This window comes from Hypanus sabinus, chromosome 9 (genome assembly GCF_030144855.1).
Source record: "Hypanus sabinus isolate sHypSab1 chromosome 9, sHypSab1.hap1, whole genome shotgun sequence".
Lineage (NCBI taxonomy): Eukaryota > Metazoa > Chordata > Chondrichthyes > Myliobatiformes > Dasyatidae > Hypanus > Hypanus sabinus.
Window position 1 is genome coordinate 2,717,805 of NC_082714.1, and position 24,136 is coordinate 2,741,940.

Consider the following 24,136-nt stretch of genomic DNA (forward strand, 5'->3'; position numbering starts at 1 on the left):
AGGGATGTCAGAGACAGATTTATGGGAGGGATGTCATAGATAGATTTATGGGTGGGGGATGTCAGAGATAGATTTATGGGGTGGGGGATGTCAGAGATAGATTTATGGGGGGGGATGTCAGAGATAGATTTATGGGGGGGGATGTCCGAGATAGATTTATGGGGGGGGATGTCAGAGATAGATTTATGGGGGGGGATGTCAGAGATAGATTTTTGGGGGGGGATGTCCGAGATAGATTTATGGGAGGGATGTCAGAGATAGATTTATGGGAGGGATGTCATAGATAGATTTATGGGGGGGGGGGATGTCCGAGATAGATTTATGGGGGGGATGTCAGAGATAGATTTATGGGGGGGGGGGATGTCCGAGATAGATTTATGGGGGGGATGTCCGAGATAGATTTATGGGGGGGATGTCCGAGATAGATTTATGGGGGGGGATGTCAGAGATAGATTTATGGGGGGGATGTCCGAGATAGATTTATGGGGTGGGGGATGTCCGAGATAGATTTATGGGGGGGATGTCCGAGATAGATTTATGGGGGGGGGATGTCATAGATAGATTTATGGGGGGGATGTCCGAGATAGATTTATGGGGGGGGATGTCCGAGATAGATTTATGGGGGGGATGTCATAGATAGATTTATGGGGGGGATGTCCGAGATAGATTTATGGGGGGGGATGTCAGAGATAGATTTATGGGGGGATGTCAGAGATAGATTATGGGGGGGATGTCAGAGATAGATTTATGGGGGGGTGTCAGAGATAGATTTATGGGAGGGATGTCATAGATAGATTTATGGGGGGGATGTCATAGATAGATTTATGGGGGGGGATGTCCGAGATAGATTTATGGGGGGGATGTCCGAGATAGATTTATGGGGGGGATGTCCGAGATAGATTTATGGGGGAGGATGTCCGAGATAGATTTATGGGAGGGATGTCATAGATAGATTTATGGGGGGGTGTCAGAGATAGATTTATGGGGGGGGGGTGTCAGAGATAGATTTATGGGGGGGATGTCAGAGATAGATTTATGGGAGGGATGTCATAGATAGATTTATGGGGGGGATGTCAGAGATAGATTTATGGGGGGGGTGTCAGAGATAGATTTATGGGGGGATGTCAGAGATAGATTTATGGGGGGGGGTGTCAGAGACAGTTTTTTTTAATGGAACACCCGGCCAGAGGTGTTAGTAGAGGCAGGTACATCAGGGGCATTGAAGAAACTCTTAGATTGACACATGGATGATAAAAAAGGGAGGACTATGTAAGAGGTAAGGATTAGATTGATCTTGGAGTAGCTTAAAAGGTCAGTGCAACATTGTGGATCGAACAGCCTGCACTGTGCTATATTTAATGTTTCATTCCAATCTCTGTGCACGGTTTTGAGTAACACTACCTTCTACAGCAGGTGAGGTTGCCATGGAGTGAGAGTTCACAGAGCCTGGGGCATTAACAACAACCACTGCCAGAGAAGAACAAAGCACAGGGAAGACTGGTTCCTGGGACAATTGGGCAAACATCCCCACTCTCCCCGTTGCCTGGCAAACCCCATGCTCTCGGTTCATCTCTCATTAAAATACCCGTCTGATATCCGCTGACTGTTCGCTGCCGAGCTCTGGTAACTGAAGAGGGGGACCCCACCCAGGCAGGAAGACCATCATTCGCAGTAACTCACTCAGTGACAAATGCTCTTTGATCCCAGTCAACTTCACAGTAGAAAAACATGCACTTTGAACACACAAAAATATTTGGTCTTCCCTTCACTGACAAACTTTTAAACTGTCATTGGCCCATCAGGGACAAGTACCCACAACCCACAAAGTACTAAATACATTTTAAACTTCTAAAGTAAAATTATTTTGTGCTAGATTTAATTAGATCTCAGTCAGTCAATTACCAGCTGCGATTGTGGAAGTTGTGGTTAGGCAAGGGTTAAAGACAATTTTTTAATTTGCATTTTGAGAAGGATAAGGGCAGATCAGAGGTGTCAGTGTTGCAGCTGAACAAAGAAGACTATGGAGCCATGAGGGAAAAGCTGGCCAAAGTTGACTGGATGGATATCCTAGCAGAAAAGACAGTGGAACAGCAATGGCAGGTATTCTTGGGAATAATGCACAAGGTGCAAAATCAGTTCATCCCCCGGAGGAGTAAGGATTCAAAGGGGGGAAAGGGGCCACAGTGGAGATTGCGTAGCATTAAAAAAAAGGAAGTATGACAGAGCTAAGGTGAGCGGGAGGACAGATGATTGGGAAATTTTTAAGGAACAACAGAACTTAACTAAAAAGGCAATATGAGGCACGAACACAAGCTAGCCAGGAATATAAAGGAGGATAGCAAAAGCTTTTTTAGGTATGTGAAGAGAAAGAAGATAGTTAAGAACAATGTTGGGCCCTTGAAGAATGAATTGGGTGAAATTGTTATGGGAAACAGAGAAATGGCAGAAGAATTTAATAAGTAGATCTGTTTTCACTAGGGAAGACACAGGCAATCTCCCAGATGTATGGATGGGCCAAGGACATAGAATAACAGAGGAAATGAAACAGATTGACATTAGGAAGGAAACGGTGATGAGTAGACTGATGGGACTGAAGGCTGACAAATCCCTAGGTCCAGATGGTCTGCATCCTAGGGTACTAAAGGAGGTGGCTCTGGAAATTGCGGCTGCATTGGAGCACTGAATGCGGTGCAGACTCGAGGGGCCGAATGGTCTACTTCTGCACCTATTGTCTATTGTCTATAATCATTTTCCAATGTTCCTTAGATTCAGGACCAGTTCCTGAGGATTGGAGAATGGCTAATGTTATCCCACTTTTTAAGAAAGGAGAGAGGGAGAAAACAGAGAACTATCGTCCTGTCAGCCTGACATCGGTGGTGGGGAAGATGGTAGAGTCCATTATTAAAGATGAAATAGTGGCATAGCTAGATAGCAGTGATAGGATTGGGCTGAGCCAGCATGGATTTACCAAGGGCAAGTCATGCTTGACTAATCTATTGGAGTTTTTCGAGGATGTAACCAGGAAGTTAGACAAGGGAGATCCAGTGGATGTAGTGTACCTCGATTTTCAGGAGGCATTTGATAAGGACCCACATAGGAGATTGGTGGGTAAAATCAGAGCTCATGGCATTGGGGGGGAAGATATTGACATGGATAGAAAACTGGTTGGCAGATAGAAAGCAAAGGGTAGCGGTGAATGGGTGTTTCTCAGAATGGCAGGTGGTGACTAGTGGGGTGCCACAGAGCTCGGTATTGGGACCACAGCTGTTTACGATTTACATCAACGATTTAGATGAAGGCATTGAGAATAACATCAGCAAGTTTGCTGATGATACTAAGCTGGGTGGCAGTGTGACATGTGATGAGGATGTTAGGAGAATTCAGGGTGACTTGGATAGGCTGAGTGAGTGGGCAGATATTTGGCAGATGACGTTTAATGTGAATAAGTGTGAGGTTATCCACTTTGGGAGTAAGAACAGGAAGGCAGATTATTATCTGAATGGTGTAAAGTTAGGTAAGGGAGAAATACAAAGAGATCTAGGAGTCCTTGTTCATCAGTCACTGAAGGTGAATGAGCAAGTGCAGCAGGCAGTGAAGAAGGCTAATGGAATGTTGGCCTTTATTACAAAGGGAATCGAGTAGAAGAGCAAGGAAATCCTCTTGCATTTGTACAGAGCCCTGGTGAGACCACACCTGGTGTACAGTTGGTTACACTTATTGTGTACAGTTTTGGTCTCCAGGATTAAGGAAGGACATCCTGGCTGTAGAGGAAGTACAGCGTAGGTTCACAAGGTTAATTCCTGGGATGTCCAGACTGTCTTATGCAGAGAGGTTAGAGAGACTGGGCTTGTACACACTGGAATTAAGGAGATTGAGAGGGAATCTGATTGCAACATATAAGATTATTAAGGGATTGAACAAGAAAAGAGGCAAGAAATATGTTCCAGATGCTGGGAGAGTTCAGTACCAGAGGGCATGGTTTGAGAATAAGGGGTAGGTCATTTAGGACAGAGTTGAGGAAAAACTTCTTCTCCCAGAGAGTTGTGGGGGTCTGGAATGCACTGCCTCGGAAGGCAGTGGAGGCCAATTCTCTGGATGCTTTCAAGAAGGAGCTAGATAGGTATCTTATGGATAGGGGAATCAAGGTATATGGGGACAAGGCAGGAACCGGGTATTGATAGTAGATGATCAGCCATGATCTCAGAATGGCGGTGCAGGCTCAAAGGGCCGAATGGTCTACTTCTGCACCTATTGTCTATTGATGTTCAGGCAAAGATAGCCTGGTGTAGTTGTAGTTTACCCAGACTTTTGAAGTGAGATGTCTATTATTGCAGACGAGAGAGGCGGGATTTACTGAAGCTGTATTTACTCAAAGCAGATGAGTGAGGCCTCTGAAGTGAGACTTTTTTAAAAGAAAGATCTACCTAGAACATAGCTTCCTTTTACACACTACAGGGTGCTGGAGACAGACGAGATAGGAATATGTGAAACACACCCAATGAATCAGACAATTGCTTTACTAACTTCAAAGTAGCATCAGTTGTCAGCTTATAGTCTCAATTGACTTTTAACACTTCTAATATGAATGGCGACTGATCTTCAAACAGGAATTCAAACATATACAATTCACCAAATGGTCAATATCCACTACTGATAAGCTAATTCTGTATACTAACCTGAGAACTGTGTGGTGACAGGGGCCAAACTGTTTTCTTTGTGCACAAGTAAAATAAAGTGTGGTTGAGTTGTAAGAGTGCGCAAGATCTGGGTCCAGTTACTGTATTTTATTATTGACAACATGGGTTGATCTGCTTGTGTGAGCATACCCATTTCCTTCATTTGGTCACTTCCACAGGTTTGAGGTTGCTGATCTCTCCCACACCCAACCCCCATGTGCCTGAATATCCCAGCATTTCCCTGCCTGGTGTAAAGCAGTGTCCGGGAAAGAGGGAGGACTCTGGCTGTTACACACTGTAAGGCTGTGTGCCTGTCAAACTGAGCTACCACAGAAAAGTAAATGAGGGAATTTAGAGCATACATCACTCAAACTGCAATGTTGAACTGACCTTTAACCTACTCTAAGATCAATCTAATCCTTACCTCCCACTTCACCCTCCATTTTTCTATCATCCATGTGCCTACCCCTAATTGACCTGCGTCTGCCACCACCCCTGGCAGGGGATTCCATGCAACTACCATCTCTGTGTAAAACACTCACCTCTGTCATCCCCCCCCCCAAACCTCCCTCCAATTACTTTAAAGTTATGCCGCTTTCTATCAGCCATTTCCACTCTGAATAAAAGTCTCTCGCTATCCACTCGATCTATGCCTCTTACCATCACGTACATCTCTACGGTGTGGACTATTATCTAAATGGGGAGAAAGTTTAAACATCGGAGGTGCAGAGGAACTTAGGAGTCCTCGTGCAAGTCTGTGGCAAAGAAGGCAAATGCAATATTGACATTTATTTCAAGGGGAAGAGAATATAAAAGCAAGGAGATAATGCTGAATCTTTATAAGACACTAGTCAGACTGCACTATTGTCAACAATTTTGGGCCCCATATCTCAGAAAGAATGTGTTGTCATTGGAGAGAGTCCTGAGGTGGTTCACAAAGATGATTCTGAGAATGAAGGGGTTAACATATGAAGAATGTTTGGCAACTTTGGACCTGTACTCATTGGAATTTAGAAGAATGCGGAGGAATCTCATTGAAACCTACCAAATGTTGAAAGGCCAAGTCCTTCGGTATACTTAAGACAGAAGTTGATAGTTTCCTGGTCAGTCAGGGCATCAAACGATATAGCAAGAAAGCAGTTGTATGGGGTTGAGTGGGATCTGGGATCAGACATGATGGAATGGCGAAGCAGACTCGATGGGCTGAATGGCCTAATTCTGCTCTGATGTCTTATGGTTGATCGTCACCTCTCATCCTCCTTGCCCTCCTCCTCATCTACCAAGTTCATTATCTGAATCTACCGTGATGGTTAGCTGAACGTCTCTCTCTGTATGCACCTTTCTCAGAAACTTTTGGAAGGTGTGAAGCTTGGAGAGAGTCGAGAGCAGCCATCCACACACGGTCACTCCCTCTGGATGTTGGGAATGGACAACAGAAGGAGAGGCCCCTGCAAATCTGTCATACCCTCCCTGTTCAGCAATGGTTTGTCACCATCTCCCCAGTACTCTCCCTCACGCACAACGGAGATCAGACAGGCAGATCCCCATTCCCCTCCATCCATAATCCGGACATCCCAGCAGAGCTGACAGAAGATGGGTGCTGTTCTACACCAATGGTCAGCAGTGCAGTCTCACCCAAGGCTGAAGTTCGTTATTGCCTGGTCACTTTTCATCATCAACCCTCACCATCCAGGCCATGCTCTCTTCTCACTGCTGAAATCAGGAAGGTGGTACAGGAAACTCAGGACTCACACTACCAGGTTCAGGAACAGTCCTAACCCCTCAACATCGGGCTCTTGAACCAAAGGGAATGACGTCATAGCCCAACACTGAACTGTTAAAGACTGTGACATGACCCAAAGAGGGCTGTTCATGCAAGGTTCCCCAGAAATATGGAAGAATGGTCTAAAATTCCTCCTCACTGTTGATCAGCAGCTACGGGAAACATCTGGTGTAGGTTCAGGTAGTTATTTGGTAATTCTCTAACACAAGTCCAAATCACAAACAATTGGTATTTCTACAGCACCTCTAACTTAGTGACATACCCCAAGGTATCGCAGAAGGATGTCAACCAAAGACTAACATCCAGAGTTGGTGGTCCAGTCAGTAAAATAGTAAAGGGTATGCAGCAACCAAGAGAACAAGCGTTCCAGCGCTGCGATCTTCGGAAGCTGATGGGATCCTGGAATTCCAAAGCAGGGACAGAGGGAGTGGGGAGGTGGCATTGGATTGGCCCACACTGACACGCCCGCATATACAGTATAAATGCTGAAGGGAAGGGAGAAGGGTTAGATTGATCTTGGAGATTATAAAGTTGGCACAACATTGTGGGCTGAACGGCCAAAAGTATCAGGATTATGCCTGCCAGACTGGGTAACAGGTTCTTCCCTCAGGCTAAGGCCCTGCCACCACTAAGGTCTCATCACTTGACCTGTTTACCTGTGCTGCACACTACATGAATTATATTTTATTAACTTATGTGTAGTAATATTTTGTTTTATGTGCTGTACTTAATACGTTTTGTAGTGCGCCGTGGTCGACAGGAATATTGTTTCATTTAGTTATATACACGTACAATCAGAGAACAATGAGCTTCAACTTGAAACACGGTATTCTGTGCTTTGTGTCACAGGGAGCTCCAAGCGACTTCATCATAAACACAAGAGACCAGATTCTGGAAATCTAGAGCAATAAGCACAAGATGCTGGAGGAACTCAGCAGGTCAGGCAGCATCAATGGAGGGGAATAAACAGTCAATGTTTCGGGCCAAGACTCCTTATTAGAACTTCTTCAGGTCCTGGTGAAAGGTCTCTGTCCGAAATGTCAACTGTTTATTCCTCTACATAGATGTTTTAAGGAACCTCATCGACTGTTTTGGGGCCATGTTAGCACTGGTTTCCTCTCAAATGGTCGGCATTGGAGTCAGTAACTCCAACAGGGACCAGGTTAATCCTAGAACAGGATGGAGAAGAGAAATGAGAGGCAACTGATTAAGTATGCAAATGTTCAGACCAATGGCAGACGGGGTGTACTGCAGCTTACACATGAAGTTTGATAATTACCCGGGTGTAAAGCAAGATAGTCAAACATAGGAAACATAGAAAAAGGGACGGGGAGAAATTAACAGAAGGAGAAATCAGTGCTCGTGCTATCAGGTTGAAGGCTACCCAGATGGAATACCAGGACAGTAGAGGAAGCCAAGGAGTGACATGTCAGAATGGGAAGGGGAAGTAGAATTTAAATTCAGGTGGGGGACAGGAGAGAGGATCCTAGGATTGGGAATGGCATGAGAGGCTCCCCATCATTCTCCCCTTACCTTCATAGACAAATCGCACGTTCTCCTCATGCGCTGGTGTGTGTTCCTCCTCTCTGCGCTCCGCAGCGCACGGCGTCGGGTAACGTTTCCCATTCACTCGGTTAAATACCAGCTTGGGCGCTGGGCCACTGGAAGAGAGGGAGAGAGCTTGTTGCATTCAGGAGAGACTCCATCAGAAGGGGGTCCACACTATACTGGTGCCAGAATACAGTGCGACAGTTGCAGGCTGCCCCAGCACAACCTCAGGCGTACTGGTTGTTAAATGCTGTATTGACTAGCTGTATCACAGTCTGGTGTGGAAATACCAGTCCCCTTCAACATTACATCCTATAGTGGATACAGTCCAGTCCATCACAGGTAAAGCCCTCCTAACCATTGAGCACATCTATCTGAATCATCAGGGACCCCACCACCCAGGTCGTGCTCTCTTCTTACTGCTGTCATCAGGAAAAAGGTACAAGAGCCTCAGGACTCGCACCACCAGGTTCAGGAACAGTTACTACCCCTCACCCATCAGGCTCTTGAACCAGAGGGCAAAACTTCACTCACCCCACCACTGAAATGTTCCCATAACCAATGGGCTCACTTTCTAGGACTCTTCATCTCATGTTCTCGATACTTATTATTTCCTTTTATATTTACACAATGTGTTGTTTTCTATACAATGGTTGAATACCCTAGTCAGCTGGCCTTCCGCTGCTTCCGGTATGGATATTATTCTATAGATTTATTGAGTATGCCCACAAGAAAATGAATCTCTGATTTGTATATGGTGATATATATGTGTACTTCAATAAATTTACTTTGAACTTTGATAAATAAACTTGAATCTTGACTAGTGCTAACAGCTGGAGATAGAGACGAGGTTATTGGGAGATGGTGAGAGTCGAAAAGCTGGTGGTAATCTGCAGTTCCCCCAGCAGTAGATTCAGTTCCCTCTGCCGGAAGATTATATGAACTGGCTCACTGTAACTTTGTCTCTTTTATTACTTTATTAACTTATTTTCCTTTCTTTCTGCCAGTTATTCTTTAAACAACTAAGAAGATTATTTATTGTAACCTTTAACACATGTTCATATACTGAATCAGAAAAGAATTTTGCAAGGAATGAAAGGGTCAACATACGAGGAGTGTTTGATGGCTTTGGACCTGTGCTTGCTGTAGTTTAAAACAAAGAGGAGCAATCTCATTGAAATCTATCAAATATTGAAAGGCCTAGATAGAGTGGACGTCGAGCAGATGCTTCCAATCATGAGGGAGTTTAGGACCAGAGGACACAGCCTCAGAATAGAGGGACGTCCATTTAGAACAGAGATGTGGTGGCCAAGTCATGGGTATATTTAAATCCGGGGTTGATAGCCTCTTGATTAGTGAAGATGTCAAGGTTATGGTGAGGAGACAGGGGAATGGGGTTAAGAGGGATAATAAATCAGCCATGATGGAATGGTGGAACATTTTTGATGGGCTGAATGGCCTAATTCTGCTCAGAAGTCTTATGGTCTAACAAAGGACAAATTTTAAAATTGTGGATTCTGCTCAACTGGGGCATATCAGGACCAGTACATATTGGCTCAATTAAGCAGCTGTCCCAATTAGCTGAATTTTCATGGAAACAATTAAAAAAGCAAAAAAAGTATAAAACTGAGTAACAAATTATGTATTTAAATAAAATTCAGAACAAATTAGAACACTATCAACACTAATACAGTATTATAAAACTGTGTATTAGTTCCTAATAGTAAACGACAGAAGATGCATCCAGCGTATGTGTTCTTTTGAATGATTCTGTTGAACAAAGTCAATGCAGGCTCCTAGTGTAGATAATGGTCTGCCTTCATACAATACTGTAGACAACTGCAGCCTCCAAATCTTCATTTTCACTGTAACATTCAAGATGATTGTTGATACCTTCAAACTCTTCATAGTTTCTACCTTGCTGAAGTGATGAAATCATCTCACTTTCACTCCTGCCTCTTTCCAGCATCCCAAGCTTCAATCCTTGAAACCACAGTGAACAAAACAGTTCTGAATTGTCTTACTGCTTATTTTTGCCAACTATCAGTGACAAATATCACTGCTTTTTGAACATCGGTACATGCAACTGAAGCTAGTTAGAAACTGTTCAGCAACAGTCTGCTGTCCCAACTGAACGATATATTGTCCCAAAAGAACTAAGGGAAATCCTGGCTATATTGTTGGTTAGTTTTTGTTCTTTAAGAGTTGTCACAAATAAACGGCTGCTCCAATTAACTGGAATCCACCGTACTTTTATTCTAGTGCCCTGGCGAGCTGCCAGCCATGGAGGTGAACGAGTCAGACTGGGCTCAGTACAGATCCAGTCACTGAATGAATGGGTGGGGCAGCAGGTCAGTTAATGAAAGTTCGAGTGAAAGAGCACTTGCACAGAACCACCACGGTAAGCATGGATGTAGAAAAGGTTGCAGCAATTCACTTTCATGCACTGACCTTGGCACAAACAACAGCCTTTCCCTCCTCTCCTTCGAACATCAGCTGAATAATATTTCACTGGGTGGTGAGAAACAAGTAAACAACATGTCCTTGTGATGGCTGCCCTCTGTAACGTCCCATCTAGGGTGGTTGACGATGATAGGGATCCATCTTCTGATTGCATCAGATCAGTCTATGCCCTCAGAATCATTCAGATGCATTACTCCAAACCAACTCAGGTTACAGTTTGCAAACAGGGACTGTGGAATGGAACGGCGAGGGGGGAGGAGGGAGCGTGCGACAGAACGGTGCAGAGTGAGCTTCGCCCTGGGTCTGACTCTCATGCTTCTTATTGTAATTTATGGTCTCTTTTCATCTGTTACATCTACTGCTGCCACAAACAATAATGTTCCCAACAAGTCAGTGAAAATAAACCTGTTTCTGTTTAACAATTACCCAACCAGTCTTGTGAACAGATACCAGCAGAATTCAGAGCAGTCCAGTTATAGTTATCTGCTTTTACCAAACGCCTGTGTTACTGTTGGAGAGAAACCAATGGACAAGCTTGTGAACCATTGAGAAAGTGTTCCAAGAAATGCAGGAGGGTAGATACAACTGTGTTTGGAGGGTAAAGTTCAAAGAGCCACTGTTTCAGCGATATTGCGTAGGGCTGTAAAGTAATAAAACTACAGACTGTTAAAGTTCTGAATGAAAGAGTTTGAAGCACTAAACAGGCACCACAGTTTATGCCTGGATAACCAGGTTACAGGTTTAGTCTGCAGGACTTTTAGGCAGCATCTCTGACACCTTGCTGAGAAATCTACTCTTGTTCTCTCTCTATTCCAAGTGGAACATTCCAGCCAACAAATCTATCCTGGGTCCAGAACACAAGAGCCATTACAAAGAAAGCATGGCACCGCCTCTGCTTTCTTAGAACTTGGCAAAGATTCAACATGTTATTTACAAGTCTGACAAACTTCTGTAGACGTGTGGTGGAGAATACACGGACTGACTGTATCACGGCCTGGTATGGAAACACCAATGCCCTTGAACAGAATATCATATAAAAAGTAGTGGATATGGCCCAGTCCATCACAGGTGAAACCATTGAGCACATCTAGAGAGTACTGTCGCAGAAAAGCAGCATCCATCATTAAGGGACCCCAACACCCAGGTCATGCTCTCTTTTTCCAGCTGCCACTGGGGAAAAGGTACAGGAGCCTCAGGACCCACACCACTGGGTTCAGGAACAGTTATCAGCCCTCAAACATCAGGCTCTTGAACTAGAGAGGATAACTTCATTCACCCCAACACTGAACTGTTCCCATAACCTACGGACTCACTTTCAAGGACTCTTCATCTCATGTTCTCAATATTTATTGCATATTTATTTATTATTTTTATTTTTGCATTTGCAGTTTGTTGTCTTATTCACACTGGTTGGGGACAGTCATTCTTTGATTCTATTGTGTTTACTGTGGACGTCTGCAGGAAAATGAATCTAAGGTGGCATATATATATTTTGATAATAAATTTACTTTGAATTTTGAAACTCACCAACAGCCTTGTCTACATTTTCTTCAACCCGGCTCTTGCTGGGTGAGTGTGAGGGAGATACAAGTGACAGGAACCACTCGAATCTGGAGCAACACACAGTGTGCTAGAGAAACACTACAACACAGAATCAGACTCTTCAGCCCACCTAGCCCATGCTGAACTACACTAATCCGCCTAGCCTCCTCCACTTGCACCTGGACCATAGCTCTCCATAACCCTCCCATTCAAATTTCTTATAAATGTTGAAATCAAACCCACATCCACCACTTCTGCTGGCAGCTCATTCCACACTCTCACCACCCTGAGTGAAGGAGTTCCCTCATCTTCCCCTTAAATGTTTCACCCTTAACCTATGACCTCTAGTTCTAGTCTCACCCAACCTCAGCTTGTTTTTTACCCTATCTATACCCCTCATATTTTTGTAAACATCTATCAAATCTCCCCTCATTCCCCTATGCTACAGGGAATAAAGTCCTAACCTATTCAACCTTTCTCTATAAATCAAGTCCTCAAGTCCCAGCAATAACCTTGTAAATTTTCTCTGTACTCTTTCAATCAAGGTCATACGAACTGTATGTCCTTTACCAGCACGTTCCCAATCAGGCCATCTGATGAATCTTCTTGAGCTCCACTGAGGACATCAGTGTCTCATTATGTCCTCAGCACATCCACTCCCCTTCCCCTCTCCCTGACAATTGATTTACTGAACCCGTAAACATGCAGGCAGCACGGCAGTGTCCAGTTAGCCATCACGAGTCGGTGTTTAGTTGCTGCCACTGTCTGCAAGGTGTTTGTACTTTTTCACTCTGACTGTCTGGGTTTCCTTCCACATTTCAAAGACGTACCAGTTGGGGGTTAGTAAATTGTGGGAATGCTATGTTGGTGCCGGAAGCATGGTGACACTTGTGGGCTGCCCCCAGCACATCCTCAGACTGTGTTGGTTGTTGAAACAAACAATGCATTTTTGATGTATGTGTGACAAATAAAGCTGGGCCTGTGCTCACTGGAGTTTAGAAGAATGACCCAGATGGAGTGGAGGTGGAGAGGATGTTTCCAGTGGTGGGTGAGCTTAGGACCAGAGCGTACAGCCTCAGAAAAGAGGGACAACCATTTAGAACAGAGATAAAGAGGAATTTCATGAACTAGGTGGTGAATCTGTAAAATTCATTGACACAGGCAGCTGTGGAGGCCAAGTAATTGGGAATATTTAAAGTGGAGGTTCATAAGTTCTTGATTAGCCAGGGCATCAAAGGTTACAGAAGGCAAGAGAGTGGGATTGAGAGGGATAATAAATCAGCCATGATGGAATGGCAGACAGACTCAATGGCCTGAATGGCTAATTATGCTCCTACTTCATTGTCTAATCTAATCATAAACCCTTATTCTCAATAAAAACATTTTGTTACATCTTATCACAAGCCTTTGAAAATCCAGAAATACTACAACCACATATTGTCCCTTCTCTCTCCTGATCAAACACTCCCCTAAATTGTTCTGTGCACGATTTCTCTTTTAAAAACCCTCACTAACTTTGCCTTATCACGATTTCCAAAGCACCCTGATTAGGAGATTGCCCCACCAATAAAACCGGTTAATCTTTAGCTCACTATTTTCTCTCTAACAGCACAGTTACTAATCCCATTTTACAATCTGCTAGGACTTTTCCTGAACCCCAAGAATTCTGGAAAATCACTACTGGTGTACACAAACTCTGCAGCCACGAAGAGGGAGGTGGCACTTCAACATGACGGTGCACTGCACCAGTGATCCCGATCAGAGTTCAATGCCGCTGTTGTCTCTAAGGAGTTTGTACATTCTACCCGTGACTGCATGGGTTTCCTCCTGGCTTTCACATGTGGCTTAGCTGCTAAGCCCAGCGGAACAGTTGCCACTGACAGAAGGGACCAAAGTAGGTTACTTCCACTGTGCACTTATGCTCGAAACCTATTGAAAACCAAAAGGCCTAAGCAGTGTTAATTAGGCTATTTGGCCCATGAGCCTGCTCCACCATTCCATCATGGCTGAATTATTAACCCTCTCAATCCCACTCTCTTGCCTTCTCCTTGTAACCTTTAATGCCTTTACTAATTAGATAACTAAATCTATTAACCTCCATTTTAAACATACCCAATGACTTGGCCTCAACAGCCATTTGTGGCAATGAATTCCACCCTTTTGCTAAACAAATTCCTTCTAATCTCTATCCTAAATGGACATCTCTCTATTCTGATGCTGTGCCCTCTGGTCCTCAGCTCCCCCTCTATAGGAAACATCCTCTTCACTCTATCTAGGCCTTTCAATGTTCGATGGGTTTCAGTGACATCCCCCACTCTTCATTCTTCTAAACTACAGCAATACAGGCCTACAGCCATCAAACCCTCCTCATACATTAACCCTTTCATTCCTAGGATCACTGTCATGAACTTCCTCTGGACCCTCTCCAATACCAGAACATCTTTTCTTAGATAAGGGGCCCAAAACTCTTCATAAGTGCAATCTGACAAAAACTTCGCATTACATCCCTGCCCTTGTATTCTAATACTGCCAGGAAATATGGAGAGCTTGAGATGAACAGTCCTTGAATGTGAGTCCTTCGTTTATGGAACACTTCAATGACGGGGTGAGTGAAGTTGTCCCCTCTAGTTCAGGAGCCAGAGGGGTTCCTGAATCTAGGCAGTACATGCTTCCCGACAGTAGTAGCATATAGCCTAAGGTGGGGGTCCTTGATAATGGCGCAGTGCTGTGTGGAAGTGCTTTACCCGTGGTGGACTGGGCCATATCCACTACTGCAGGGTTTTCCGTTCAAGGGCATTGGTGCTTGCAAACCAGGAGATGACAACCAAATCAGGGAGAACTCTACAGACTGTTGATGGAATGGGCGAGACTTTCACTTCAGCGCTGCGATCCCGGCGAGGAGCCAAGCCGCCGTCTCTTATGTAACCCTGACATGACAGCCTGGGCCTCGGCACCAGGGGCACAACCAGACCCCGGCCCGGCCCGGCCCGGCGTCACCTTCACCACAAGGTCGGGGGGTGGAGCAGAGGGGAGGGACAAAGGCAGCACGCCAGCCATTCTCCTCAGGGCTGGCGCAACACCGACCCGCCTGTACTCACCTCCCCGTCGGCTTCTGCTTCACGTCGCAGCCGGGCTTGGCTTCGATCTGCTGGGATGGTCCTGCGGGAAGAGAAGCGGGTGTGAGAGTCGGCCAAGCCCGGTCCCCGGATACCCCCATCCCCCGGCACGGATACTCCCGACCCGGGGCCCGGCTCTCACCCGTCCTCCGCTGAGTGGCCAGCCGGCTGGGGCCCCGGCTGATTGTGTACATGGTCCGTTCGCTAAGGCGCCGGGCACTGCCTCCCGAGGAGGTGGCGGAGCGGCAGATCCCGGGACCCTCCTCGGCTCTCGGCCGGCCCACATCGGGCCAGCCAACCGCCAGCTCCCGGGACAATCCCACCCTCGGCCTGGCACCGCCCCGGTGCCCCTCCCGGAACCCGCCTACCTCCAGCGCCGGGCCGGGGTGAGGACACCTCTACCCTCCGAGGTCTCACGCCCGTCTCTTGTCTGCTGTCTCCCCACACCGGCCTTCTCCACTCATTCACTCCCCCACCCCCTCACACTCCCCCACACCCACCCCACTCCCTCACACTCACTCCACCCATTCCCCCACCCCACCCCTTCACACTCCCCCACCCCACCCCCTCACATTCCCCCACCCCCTCACACTCCCCCACACCCACCCCACTCCCTCACACTCACTCCACCCATTCCCCCACCCCACCCCCTCACATTCCCCCACCCCCTCACACTCCCCCACACCCACCCCACTCCCTCACACTCACTCCACCCATTCCCCCACCCCACCCCACCCCCTCACATTCCCCCACCCCCTCACACTCCCCACACCCACCCCACTCCCTCACACTCACTCCACCCATTCCCCCACCCCACCCCCTCACACTCCCCCACCCCACCCCCTCACATTCCCCCACTCCCTCACACTCCCCCACACCCACCCCACTCCCTCACACTCACTCCACCCATTCCCCCACCCCACCCCCTCACATTCCCCCACTCCCTCACACTCACTCCACCCATTCCCCCACCCCACCCCCTCACACTCCCCCACCCCACCCCACCCCCTCACATTCCCCCACTCCCTCACACTCCCCCACACCCACCCCACTCCCTTACACTCCACCCCTCATTCCCCTACACCCACCCCACTCCCTCACACTCACTCCCACTCCACCCCTCACTCCCCCACCACTCCACCCATTCCCCCACCCCACCCCCTTACATTCCCCCACTCCCTTACACTCACTCCCACCCCACTCCCTCACACTCACTCCCACTCCACCCCTCACTCCCCCCACCCCACCCCCCCACACCCACCCCACCCCCCCACACCCACCCCACCCCCTCACACTCCCCCACTCCCTCACACTCCCCCACACCCACCCCACTCCCTCACACTCATTTCCACTCCACTCCACACCTCACCTCCACCCCTCATTCCCCCACCCCACTCACATTCACTCCCACACCTCACCCCCCACTCCACCCCTCATTCCCTCACACCCACCCACCCCACCCCCTGACTACCCTCACACCCACCCATCTCACCCCCCACTTCACACCCTCACACCCCACTCCCACACTCCCCCACATTACCCTCACAGTCACTCCCCACCCCAGTCACACACCCCTACCCACCTTACACCCACACTTCTTCTCTCCCCACCCCATTCCCACACTCCCTCACTCCCATACCACCCCATCCACCCACTTGCTCTCCCTACCCCACACCCTCACCCCCACCCACTTCTGCTACCCATTCCCTCCTGTGCACCCACTTGTTCCCTCCACCCACACACTCACCCCACTCCCTCTCCTCCCCCACACCTACTCCCTTTCTCACACCCCTACCCTCCCAGCAGTTGTCCAGCTGCAGCACATCTTTGAAGATCCTTCCTCTCCCAGGGATGAGGTCTTTGGAGTTTCTTTTGGTGTTCCTGTAGCTTTTATATATTACGGGATGGGGTTGCTAGCCCCATGCCCAACCCTCCTCCTCACACAGCCAGTCTTGGGACCATTCATGGCAATTACGCCATCACAAACAAACTTCTTATGGACAGCAGTAAGAATTGAGACCCAGTCACTAGGGGCAACACGTGACAAATAAATTGAATTTTTATTCAAGAGGGAAGATTGCGACAAATCAGGAAACTAGACCGGTGAGTCTCACATCAGTTATAGGGAAGTTAGTGGAGAGAATTCCTAGGGATACAATTTATGAGCCTTTGGAAAACCATGGTGTAATTAGAGAGAAGCACCGTGGTTTTGTGCGGGGCGAGTCGTGTTGTACTAACTTGACTGAGTTTTTTTGATGAGGTGAAGATGGTGATTGATGAAGGTAGAGCTGTGGGTGTTGTCAACAAGGTCCCCCTTGGGAGGCTCATCCGGAAGAGAAGATGCACGGGGTTCATGGTGAATTGGCTGTTTGGATTCAGAGCTGCTCGCCCATGAAGGACAGAGTAGGGTCAAAGGGATTTATTCTGGCTGGAGGTCGGTGATTAGTGAAGTTCCACAGGGACCTGTGCTGGGACCTCTGCTGTTTATGATGTATATGAATGACCTCTGAAAATAATTGGTTAATAAGTTTGCAGACATGATGCAGATTGGTGGCATTGTGGATAGTGTAGAAGACTGACAAGGGTTTTGGTCGTCTCACTACAGGAAGGACGTGGAAGCCATAGAAAGGATGCAGAGGAGATTTACAAGGATGTTGCCTGGATTGGGGAGCATGCCGTCTAAGAATAGGTTGAATAAACTCAGCCTTTTCTCGTTGGAGTGGCAGAGAATGAGAGGTGACCTGGTAAGGGCGTATAAGAAGATGAGAGGCATTGATTGTGTGGATAGTCAGAGGCTTTTCCCCAGGGCTGAAATGGCTAACACGAGAGGGCACAGTTTTGAGGTGCTTGGAAGTAGGTACAGAGGAGATGTCAGGGGTAAGTTTTTTACACAGAGGGTAGTGAGTGCATGGAATGGGCTGCCGGCAACGGTGGTGGAGGTGGATACGATAGGGTCTTTTAAGAGACTCCTGGATAGGTACATGGAGCTCAGAAAAACAGAGGGTTATGGGTAACCCTAGGTAATTTCTAAGTAAGGACATTGTGGGCCGAAGGGCCTGTATTGTGCTGTAGGTTTTCTATGTTTTTATGAATACAACAGGGTTATAGATTAGTTACAGATATGAGCAGTGAAATAGCAAATGGAGCTTAACCTGGCCAAGTGTGAGATGTTGCACCTTGGTAGTCAAACATAGACACAGTGCACTGTTGAGAACAAGACCCTTAACAGTGTTGATGAGCAGAGGGATCTTAGTGTCCAAGTTCACAGCTCCCTGAAAGTGGCCACACAGGTTGTTAGGGTGGTTAAGAAGGCAAATGGCATGCTTGCTTTTATAAGTCAAGGCATTGAGTTCAAAATTGAAGAAATTACGTTGCAGCTTTACAAAACTCGAGTCAGGCCACATCTGGAGTATCGTATACAGTTCTTGTCACCCCATTATAAGAAGAATATCGAGGCTTTGAAGAGGGTGCAGAAGAGGTTTATCAGGAAACTGCCTGGATTAGAGAGTTTGTGCTATAACGAGAGGCTGGACAAACTTGGATTGTTTTCTGTGCAGCAGTGGAGGCTGGGGGGAGATCCGATAGAGGTTTATAAGATTATGAGAGGCACAGATAGACCCTTCAGTCCTGACGAAGGGTCTCGGCCCAAAACGTTGACTGCTCATTTCCACAGATGCTGTCTGACCTGCTGAGTTCCTCCAGTTTGTTGTACGTGTTGCTTTGACCACAGCATCTGCAGTGTACTTTGTGTAGACAGACAGTATCTTTTTCCTCATGATGGAAATGTCTAATAAATTCTTAAACACGCATTTATGGGAAAGGTTATGGTTTTTACACAGAGTAGTGGGGCCTGGAGGCAGACATGATAGAACCATTAAAGAGGCTCTCAGACAGGGACAGGGATGTGCAGGAAATGGGAGGATATGAACATTTTGTAGGCAGAGGATTAATTTAGACAATAGACAATAGGTGCAGAAGTAGACCATTCGGCCCCTCGGGCCTGCACCACTATTTTGGGATCATGGCTGATCAACTACTATCAATACCCGGTTCTCACCTTGTCCCCATATCCCTTGATTCCCCTATCCATAAGATACCTATCTAGCTCCTTCTTGAAAGCATCCAGAGAATTGGGCTCCACTGCCTTCCGAGGCAGTGCATTCCAGACCCCCACAACTCTCTGGGAGAAGAAGTTCTTCCTTAACTCTGTCCTAAATGACCTACCCCTTATTCTCAAACCATGCTCTCTGGTACTGGACTCTCCCAGCATCTGGAACGTATTTCCTGCCTCTATCTTGTCCAATCCCTTCATAATCTTATATGTTCCCTGCAAGAATGTTAGTACCGCTCCAGTTCAGGTGTAAACTGTCCCTTCGGAACAGATCCCACCTTCCCTGGAACAAAGTCCAATTATCTACAAACCTGAAGCCCTTCGTCCTGCACCATCCTCTCAGCCACGTATTAATCTTTATAATCTTTCTGTTCCTTGCCTCACTCGCACATGGCACAGGTAGCAATCCTGAGATTGTTACCCTCGAGGTCCTGCTCTTCAGCTTCACACCTGACTCCCAAAACTCCCTACGCAGGACCCTCTCACTCATCCTACCCACGTCATTGGTCCCTACATGGACCACAACATCTGGATTCTTGCCCTCCCTCTCGAGGATAACCTGCACCCGATCTGAGATGTCTCGTACCCCGGCACCAGGGAGGCAACATACCATCCGAGACTCCCGATCTTCCCCACAAAATCTCCTATCCGCCCCCCTGACTATAGAATCCCCTATCAAAACCGCTCTCATTTCTTCCCTCCTCCCCTTCCTAGTCGTATTTGCCTCCTAATTTGAATTTTTTGACATAACATTGTGGGCTATAGGATCTATTCCTGCAGTCTACTTTTCTGTTCTATGTCTGGGGAACTTCACAAAGATTTACATTTAGAGATACAGCACAGTATAACAGGCCTTTCCAGCCAAACAAGTCATCACCACCCATGTGACCAATTAACTTACTGATCCAATTAACTCCCTTTGGAATGTGCAGGAAACCCACAGGTAGAACATACAATTTCACAACATGTATCAGTGATAGCAATGCAAACACGAGGAAAACTGCAGATGCTGGAAATTCAAGCAACACACACAAAATGCTGGTGGAACGCAGCAGGCCAGGCAGCATTTATAGGAAGAAGCACAGATGACATTTTGGTCCTGACAAAGGGTCTCGGCCCGAAACATCGACTGTGCTTCTTCCTATAGATGCTGCCTGGCCTGCTGCATTGCACCAGTGTTTTGTGTGTGTATCAGTGATAGTAAATCTGGTTCTGATTCTGACAAACTCCTTACACACAGCAAGGGAAATAAACCCGGATGACTGGCGCTGTAATAGTGTTACACGAACTTGTGCCACTTCCAACCAACAAAGGTTACTAACAAAATTGCAATCTTTTCTTTCTGACCAAACACAGTGGCCGATTTAAAGCAGATAGCAACTATCAAAAACACAAGAGATTGTGCAGACACTGGAAATCCAGAGCAACACACAGACACAATGCTGAAGGAATTCAGCAGGTCAGGCAACATCTATGGAAAAAAATGAACTGTCAACGTTACGGGCCGAGACACTTCATCAGGATTGGAAAGGAAAAGGGAAGAAGCACAAGCTTGATAGGTGAGACCAGGTGAGGAATGAGATGGGTAGGTGGGTGGCGGGGGGGGGGGGGGGAATGAAGTAAGAAGCTGGGAGGTGATAGGTGAGGAATAAGATGGGTAGGTGGGTGGCGGGGGGGGGGGGGAATGAAGTAAGAAGCTGGGAAGTGATAGGTGAGACCAGGTGAGAAATGAGATGGGTAGGTGATAGGTGAGACCAGGTGAGGAATGAGATGGGTAGGTGGGTGGCAGAGGGGGGGGAATGAAGTAAGAAGCTGGGAGGTGATAGGTGAGACCAGGTGAGGAATGAGATGGGTAGGTGATAGGTGAGACCAGGTGAGGAATGAGATGGGTAGGTGGGTGGCAGAGGGGGGGGGGATTAAGTAAGAAGCTGGGAGGTGATAGGTGAGACCAGGTGAGGAATGAGATGGGTAGGTGGGTGGCAGAGGGGGGGGGGATGAAGTAAGAAGCTGGGAGGTGATAGGTGGAAAAGGTAAAGGGCTGGAGAAGAAGGAATCTGATAGGAGTGGAGAGTGGATCATGGGAGAAAGGAGAGGAGGAGGAGGACCAGGGGAAGGTGATACGCAAGTGAGAAGAGGTAAGAGGCTAGAGTGAGGAATTGAAGAAAGAGGAACGGAGTAGGGGGAAACATTACTGGAATTTGGAGAAATTATTGTTCATGCCATCAGGTTGGAGGCTACCCTTACAAAATATAAGGTGTTGCTCCTCCAATGTGAGAGTGGCCTTATCGTGTAGACAGAGGCCTTGGACTGACATGTCAGAATGGGAATGGGGATAGGAATTGAAATGGAACTGGAACCTGAGAAATTCCACTTTTTGTGGATGGAGCAGAGGTGCTCAACAAAGCGGCCGCCAATCTACATTGGATCTCACAATATAGAGGCCACATCAGGGGCACCGATACAGTAGGCAACCACAACTGATTGAATACATTGTTGATCAGAGGGAAAGGAAAAAGATTTTCTTTAATAGATTTGTTTTCCCTCACCTTATCAGTGTCCCAGAGACTTGCCATGCCTCATTTGGTCTGGGTGACTGATTCACATGTGCCTTATGGTTCCACAACTAACTGCTGTAATTCTAAGCAGATTCATTCACTGTAGAAGGGTCTGACCTGTTGGAAAGTTGCATGGGAGTTGCAAGGCATCTGACTGCAAGTCTCTACAAAGGATTGTGAGGAATGCTGAGGATCATCGGGGTCTCCCTTCCACTCCTTAGAGGTATTTATCAGGAGCACTGCGTATGCAGGGTCCTTAGCATTGTCAATGATCCCTCCCACCTGACCAACAATCTCTTTGACCCCCTACCATCAGGCAGGAGGTTCTGCAGCATTAGGCTGTTGGGGATGGAGGCAGCTTCCTCCCCTAGGCTGTGAGACTCCTGAACTCTCTGCCACCACCCAGGTCTCATCATGTATGAAACACCAGTATCATTATACTGTTTACTTTTTAACTTGTGTCATAAATGCACCTAATTATTTGATAATTTGTCAAAATATCACTTTAAACGTTATATACATGTATGTAGTTAAATGATGATAAACTTCACTTGATACTTGAGTTGACATACTGTGTTGTGCACCTTAGTCTGCAGGAACATTGTTTTATTTGGCAGTATTGAATTAATTAATTTATTTAAAGATACAGTGCAGAACAAGTCCTTCCAGCCCAACGAGCCACACCCCCTAACAACCTACATATTTAACCCGAGCTTGATCACAGGACAGTTTACAATGACCAATTAACCGGTACCTCTTTGGACTGTAGGAAACACAAAGAACACTGCAGATGCTGTGGTCAAATCAACACGTACATAAGCTGGATGAACTCAGCAGGTCGGGCAGCATCCATGGAAACGAGCAGTCAACGTTTCAGGCCGAGACCCTTCGTCAGGCCTGAAGAAGGAGGGGGCAGGGGCCCTATAAAGGTGAGGGGAGGGGGAAGGTGCCAGGTAAAAAAACAATCAGAGGAAAGATCAAGGGGTGGGGGAGGGGATAGGCAGGAGAGGTGAAGAAGGAATGTAAGGGGAAAGCACTATGGGTATTAGAAGAAGGCAGAATCATGAGATAGGCATCTAGAAGAGGAGGCAGAGTGAAAGTGGGATGGTGCAAGGGAGAGGGAGGGAATTACCAGAAGTTGGAGAATTTGATGTTGATACCAAGGGGCTGCAGACTACCCAGACGGTAGATGAGGTGTTGCTCCTCCAACCTGAGTTTGGCCTCATCATGGCAGTAGAGGAGGCCATGTATGGACATATCCGAATGGGAATGTGAAGCAGAGTTGAAGTGGGTGGCAACCGAGAGATCCTGTCTGTTGTGGCGGACGGAGCGGAGGTGCTTGACGAAGCGGTCCCCCAATCAGCGTCGGGTCTCGCTGATGTAGAGGAGGCCACACCAGGAGCACCGGATGCAATAGATTACCCCAACAGACTCACAAGTGAAGTGTTGCCTCATGTGAAAGGACTGTTTGGGGCCCTGAATGGTGGTAAGAGAGGAGGTGTAGGGACAGGTGTAGCTCTTACACTTGCAGGGATAAGTGTCCAGTGGGAGATCTGTGGGGAGGGACGTGTGGACCAGGCAATTGCGGAGGGAACGATCCCTGTGAAAAGCAGGGAGGGGTAGAGAGGGAAAGATGTGCTTAGTGGTGGGGCCCCGTTGAAGGTGGCAGAAATTGCTGAGGATAATATGCTGGATCCGGAGGCTGGTGGACTGTCAGAGGAAGCCGGACCACTCTAAGGAAACCCACATGCTCACAGGAAGAATGTACCAACTCCTTACAGACGGCATTGGAATTGGACTCTGATGCCCTGAGCTGTAACAGCTTTGCGCTAAATGCTATGCTGTTGGCGCCCACTTATAGCATGGTACACGTCACAATTGAATGACAATAAGCTGAAGTAAGTTTAGGGCATTCATTGGAATTTGCTTGAGGAGTGGAGGTGCGGCATGGTCTTAGTGTGATGGATCGACCATATACCTCCACAGTCCTCTCAGCACATGGTGGAACCACATGGCCAAAGGGAGAATCACGAAGAAGCCAACCAAATACAGCAGGGTGCGGGCTGTTTGGGGGAAGGCCAGACAGCAAGTCCCTCTGATGGAGTTCCATCGCAGGCGAGAGGCTGGAGGCTGGTTCCAGTGCGGATGAGGGTGGCAGCCCTGCCTCAGCCGTCACGGAGCAGCCATCTGCCCGCCCCAGCCACCGTGGCTTGAAGTCGCGCCGTCTTGTTACGTAATGACGTCATTATCACGACAATGGCGTATCTTGTGACGTTTCCTCCCTAGCGTCATCAGTTCATTATCCGAGAAGGGAGTGGGTGGGCCTCTCCCCAGAATGCCCT

At 47.3% G+C, this 24,136-nt stretch overlaps 1 protein-coding gene across 2 annotated transcripts in view; it reads right to left on the minus strand.

Annotated features, from left to right (window-relative positions):
• The window catches only part of mcrip2 (MAPK regulated corepressor interacting protein 2), an 84,533-nt gene extending 69,083 nt beyond the window's left edge, over positions 1–15,450 (minus strand). The window contains exons 1-3 of one of the 2 annotated variants that reach the window (XM_059978855.1): positions 15,271–15,450; positions 15,111–15,171; positions 7,993–8,120 (exon numbers count right to left, since the gene is read on the minus strand). In XM_059978855.1, coding sequence (XP_059834838.1) covers positions 7,993–8,120; positions 15,111–15,171; positions 15,271–15,322 — 241 coding nt within the window. In that variant the 5' untranslated portion in view covers positions 15,323–15,450. The other variant, XM_059978854.1, reaches the window with a different exon arrangement.
• Positions 15,451–24,136: the final 8,686 nt, after the last annotated feature.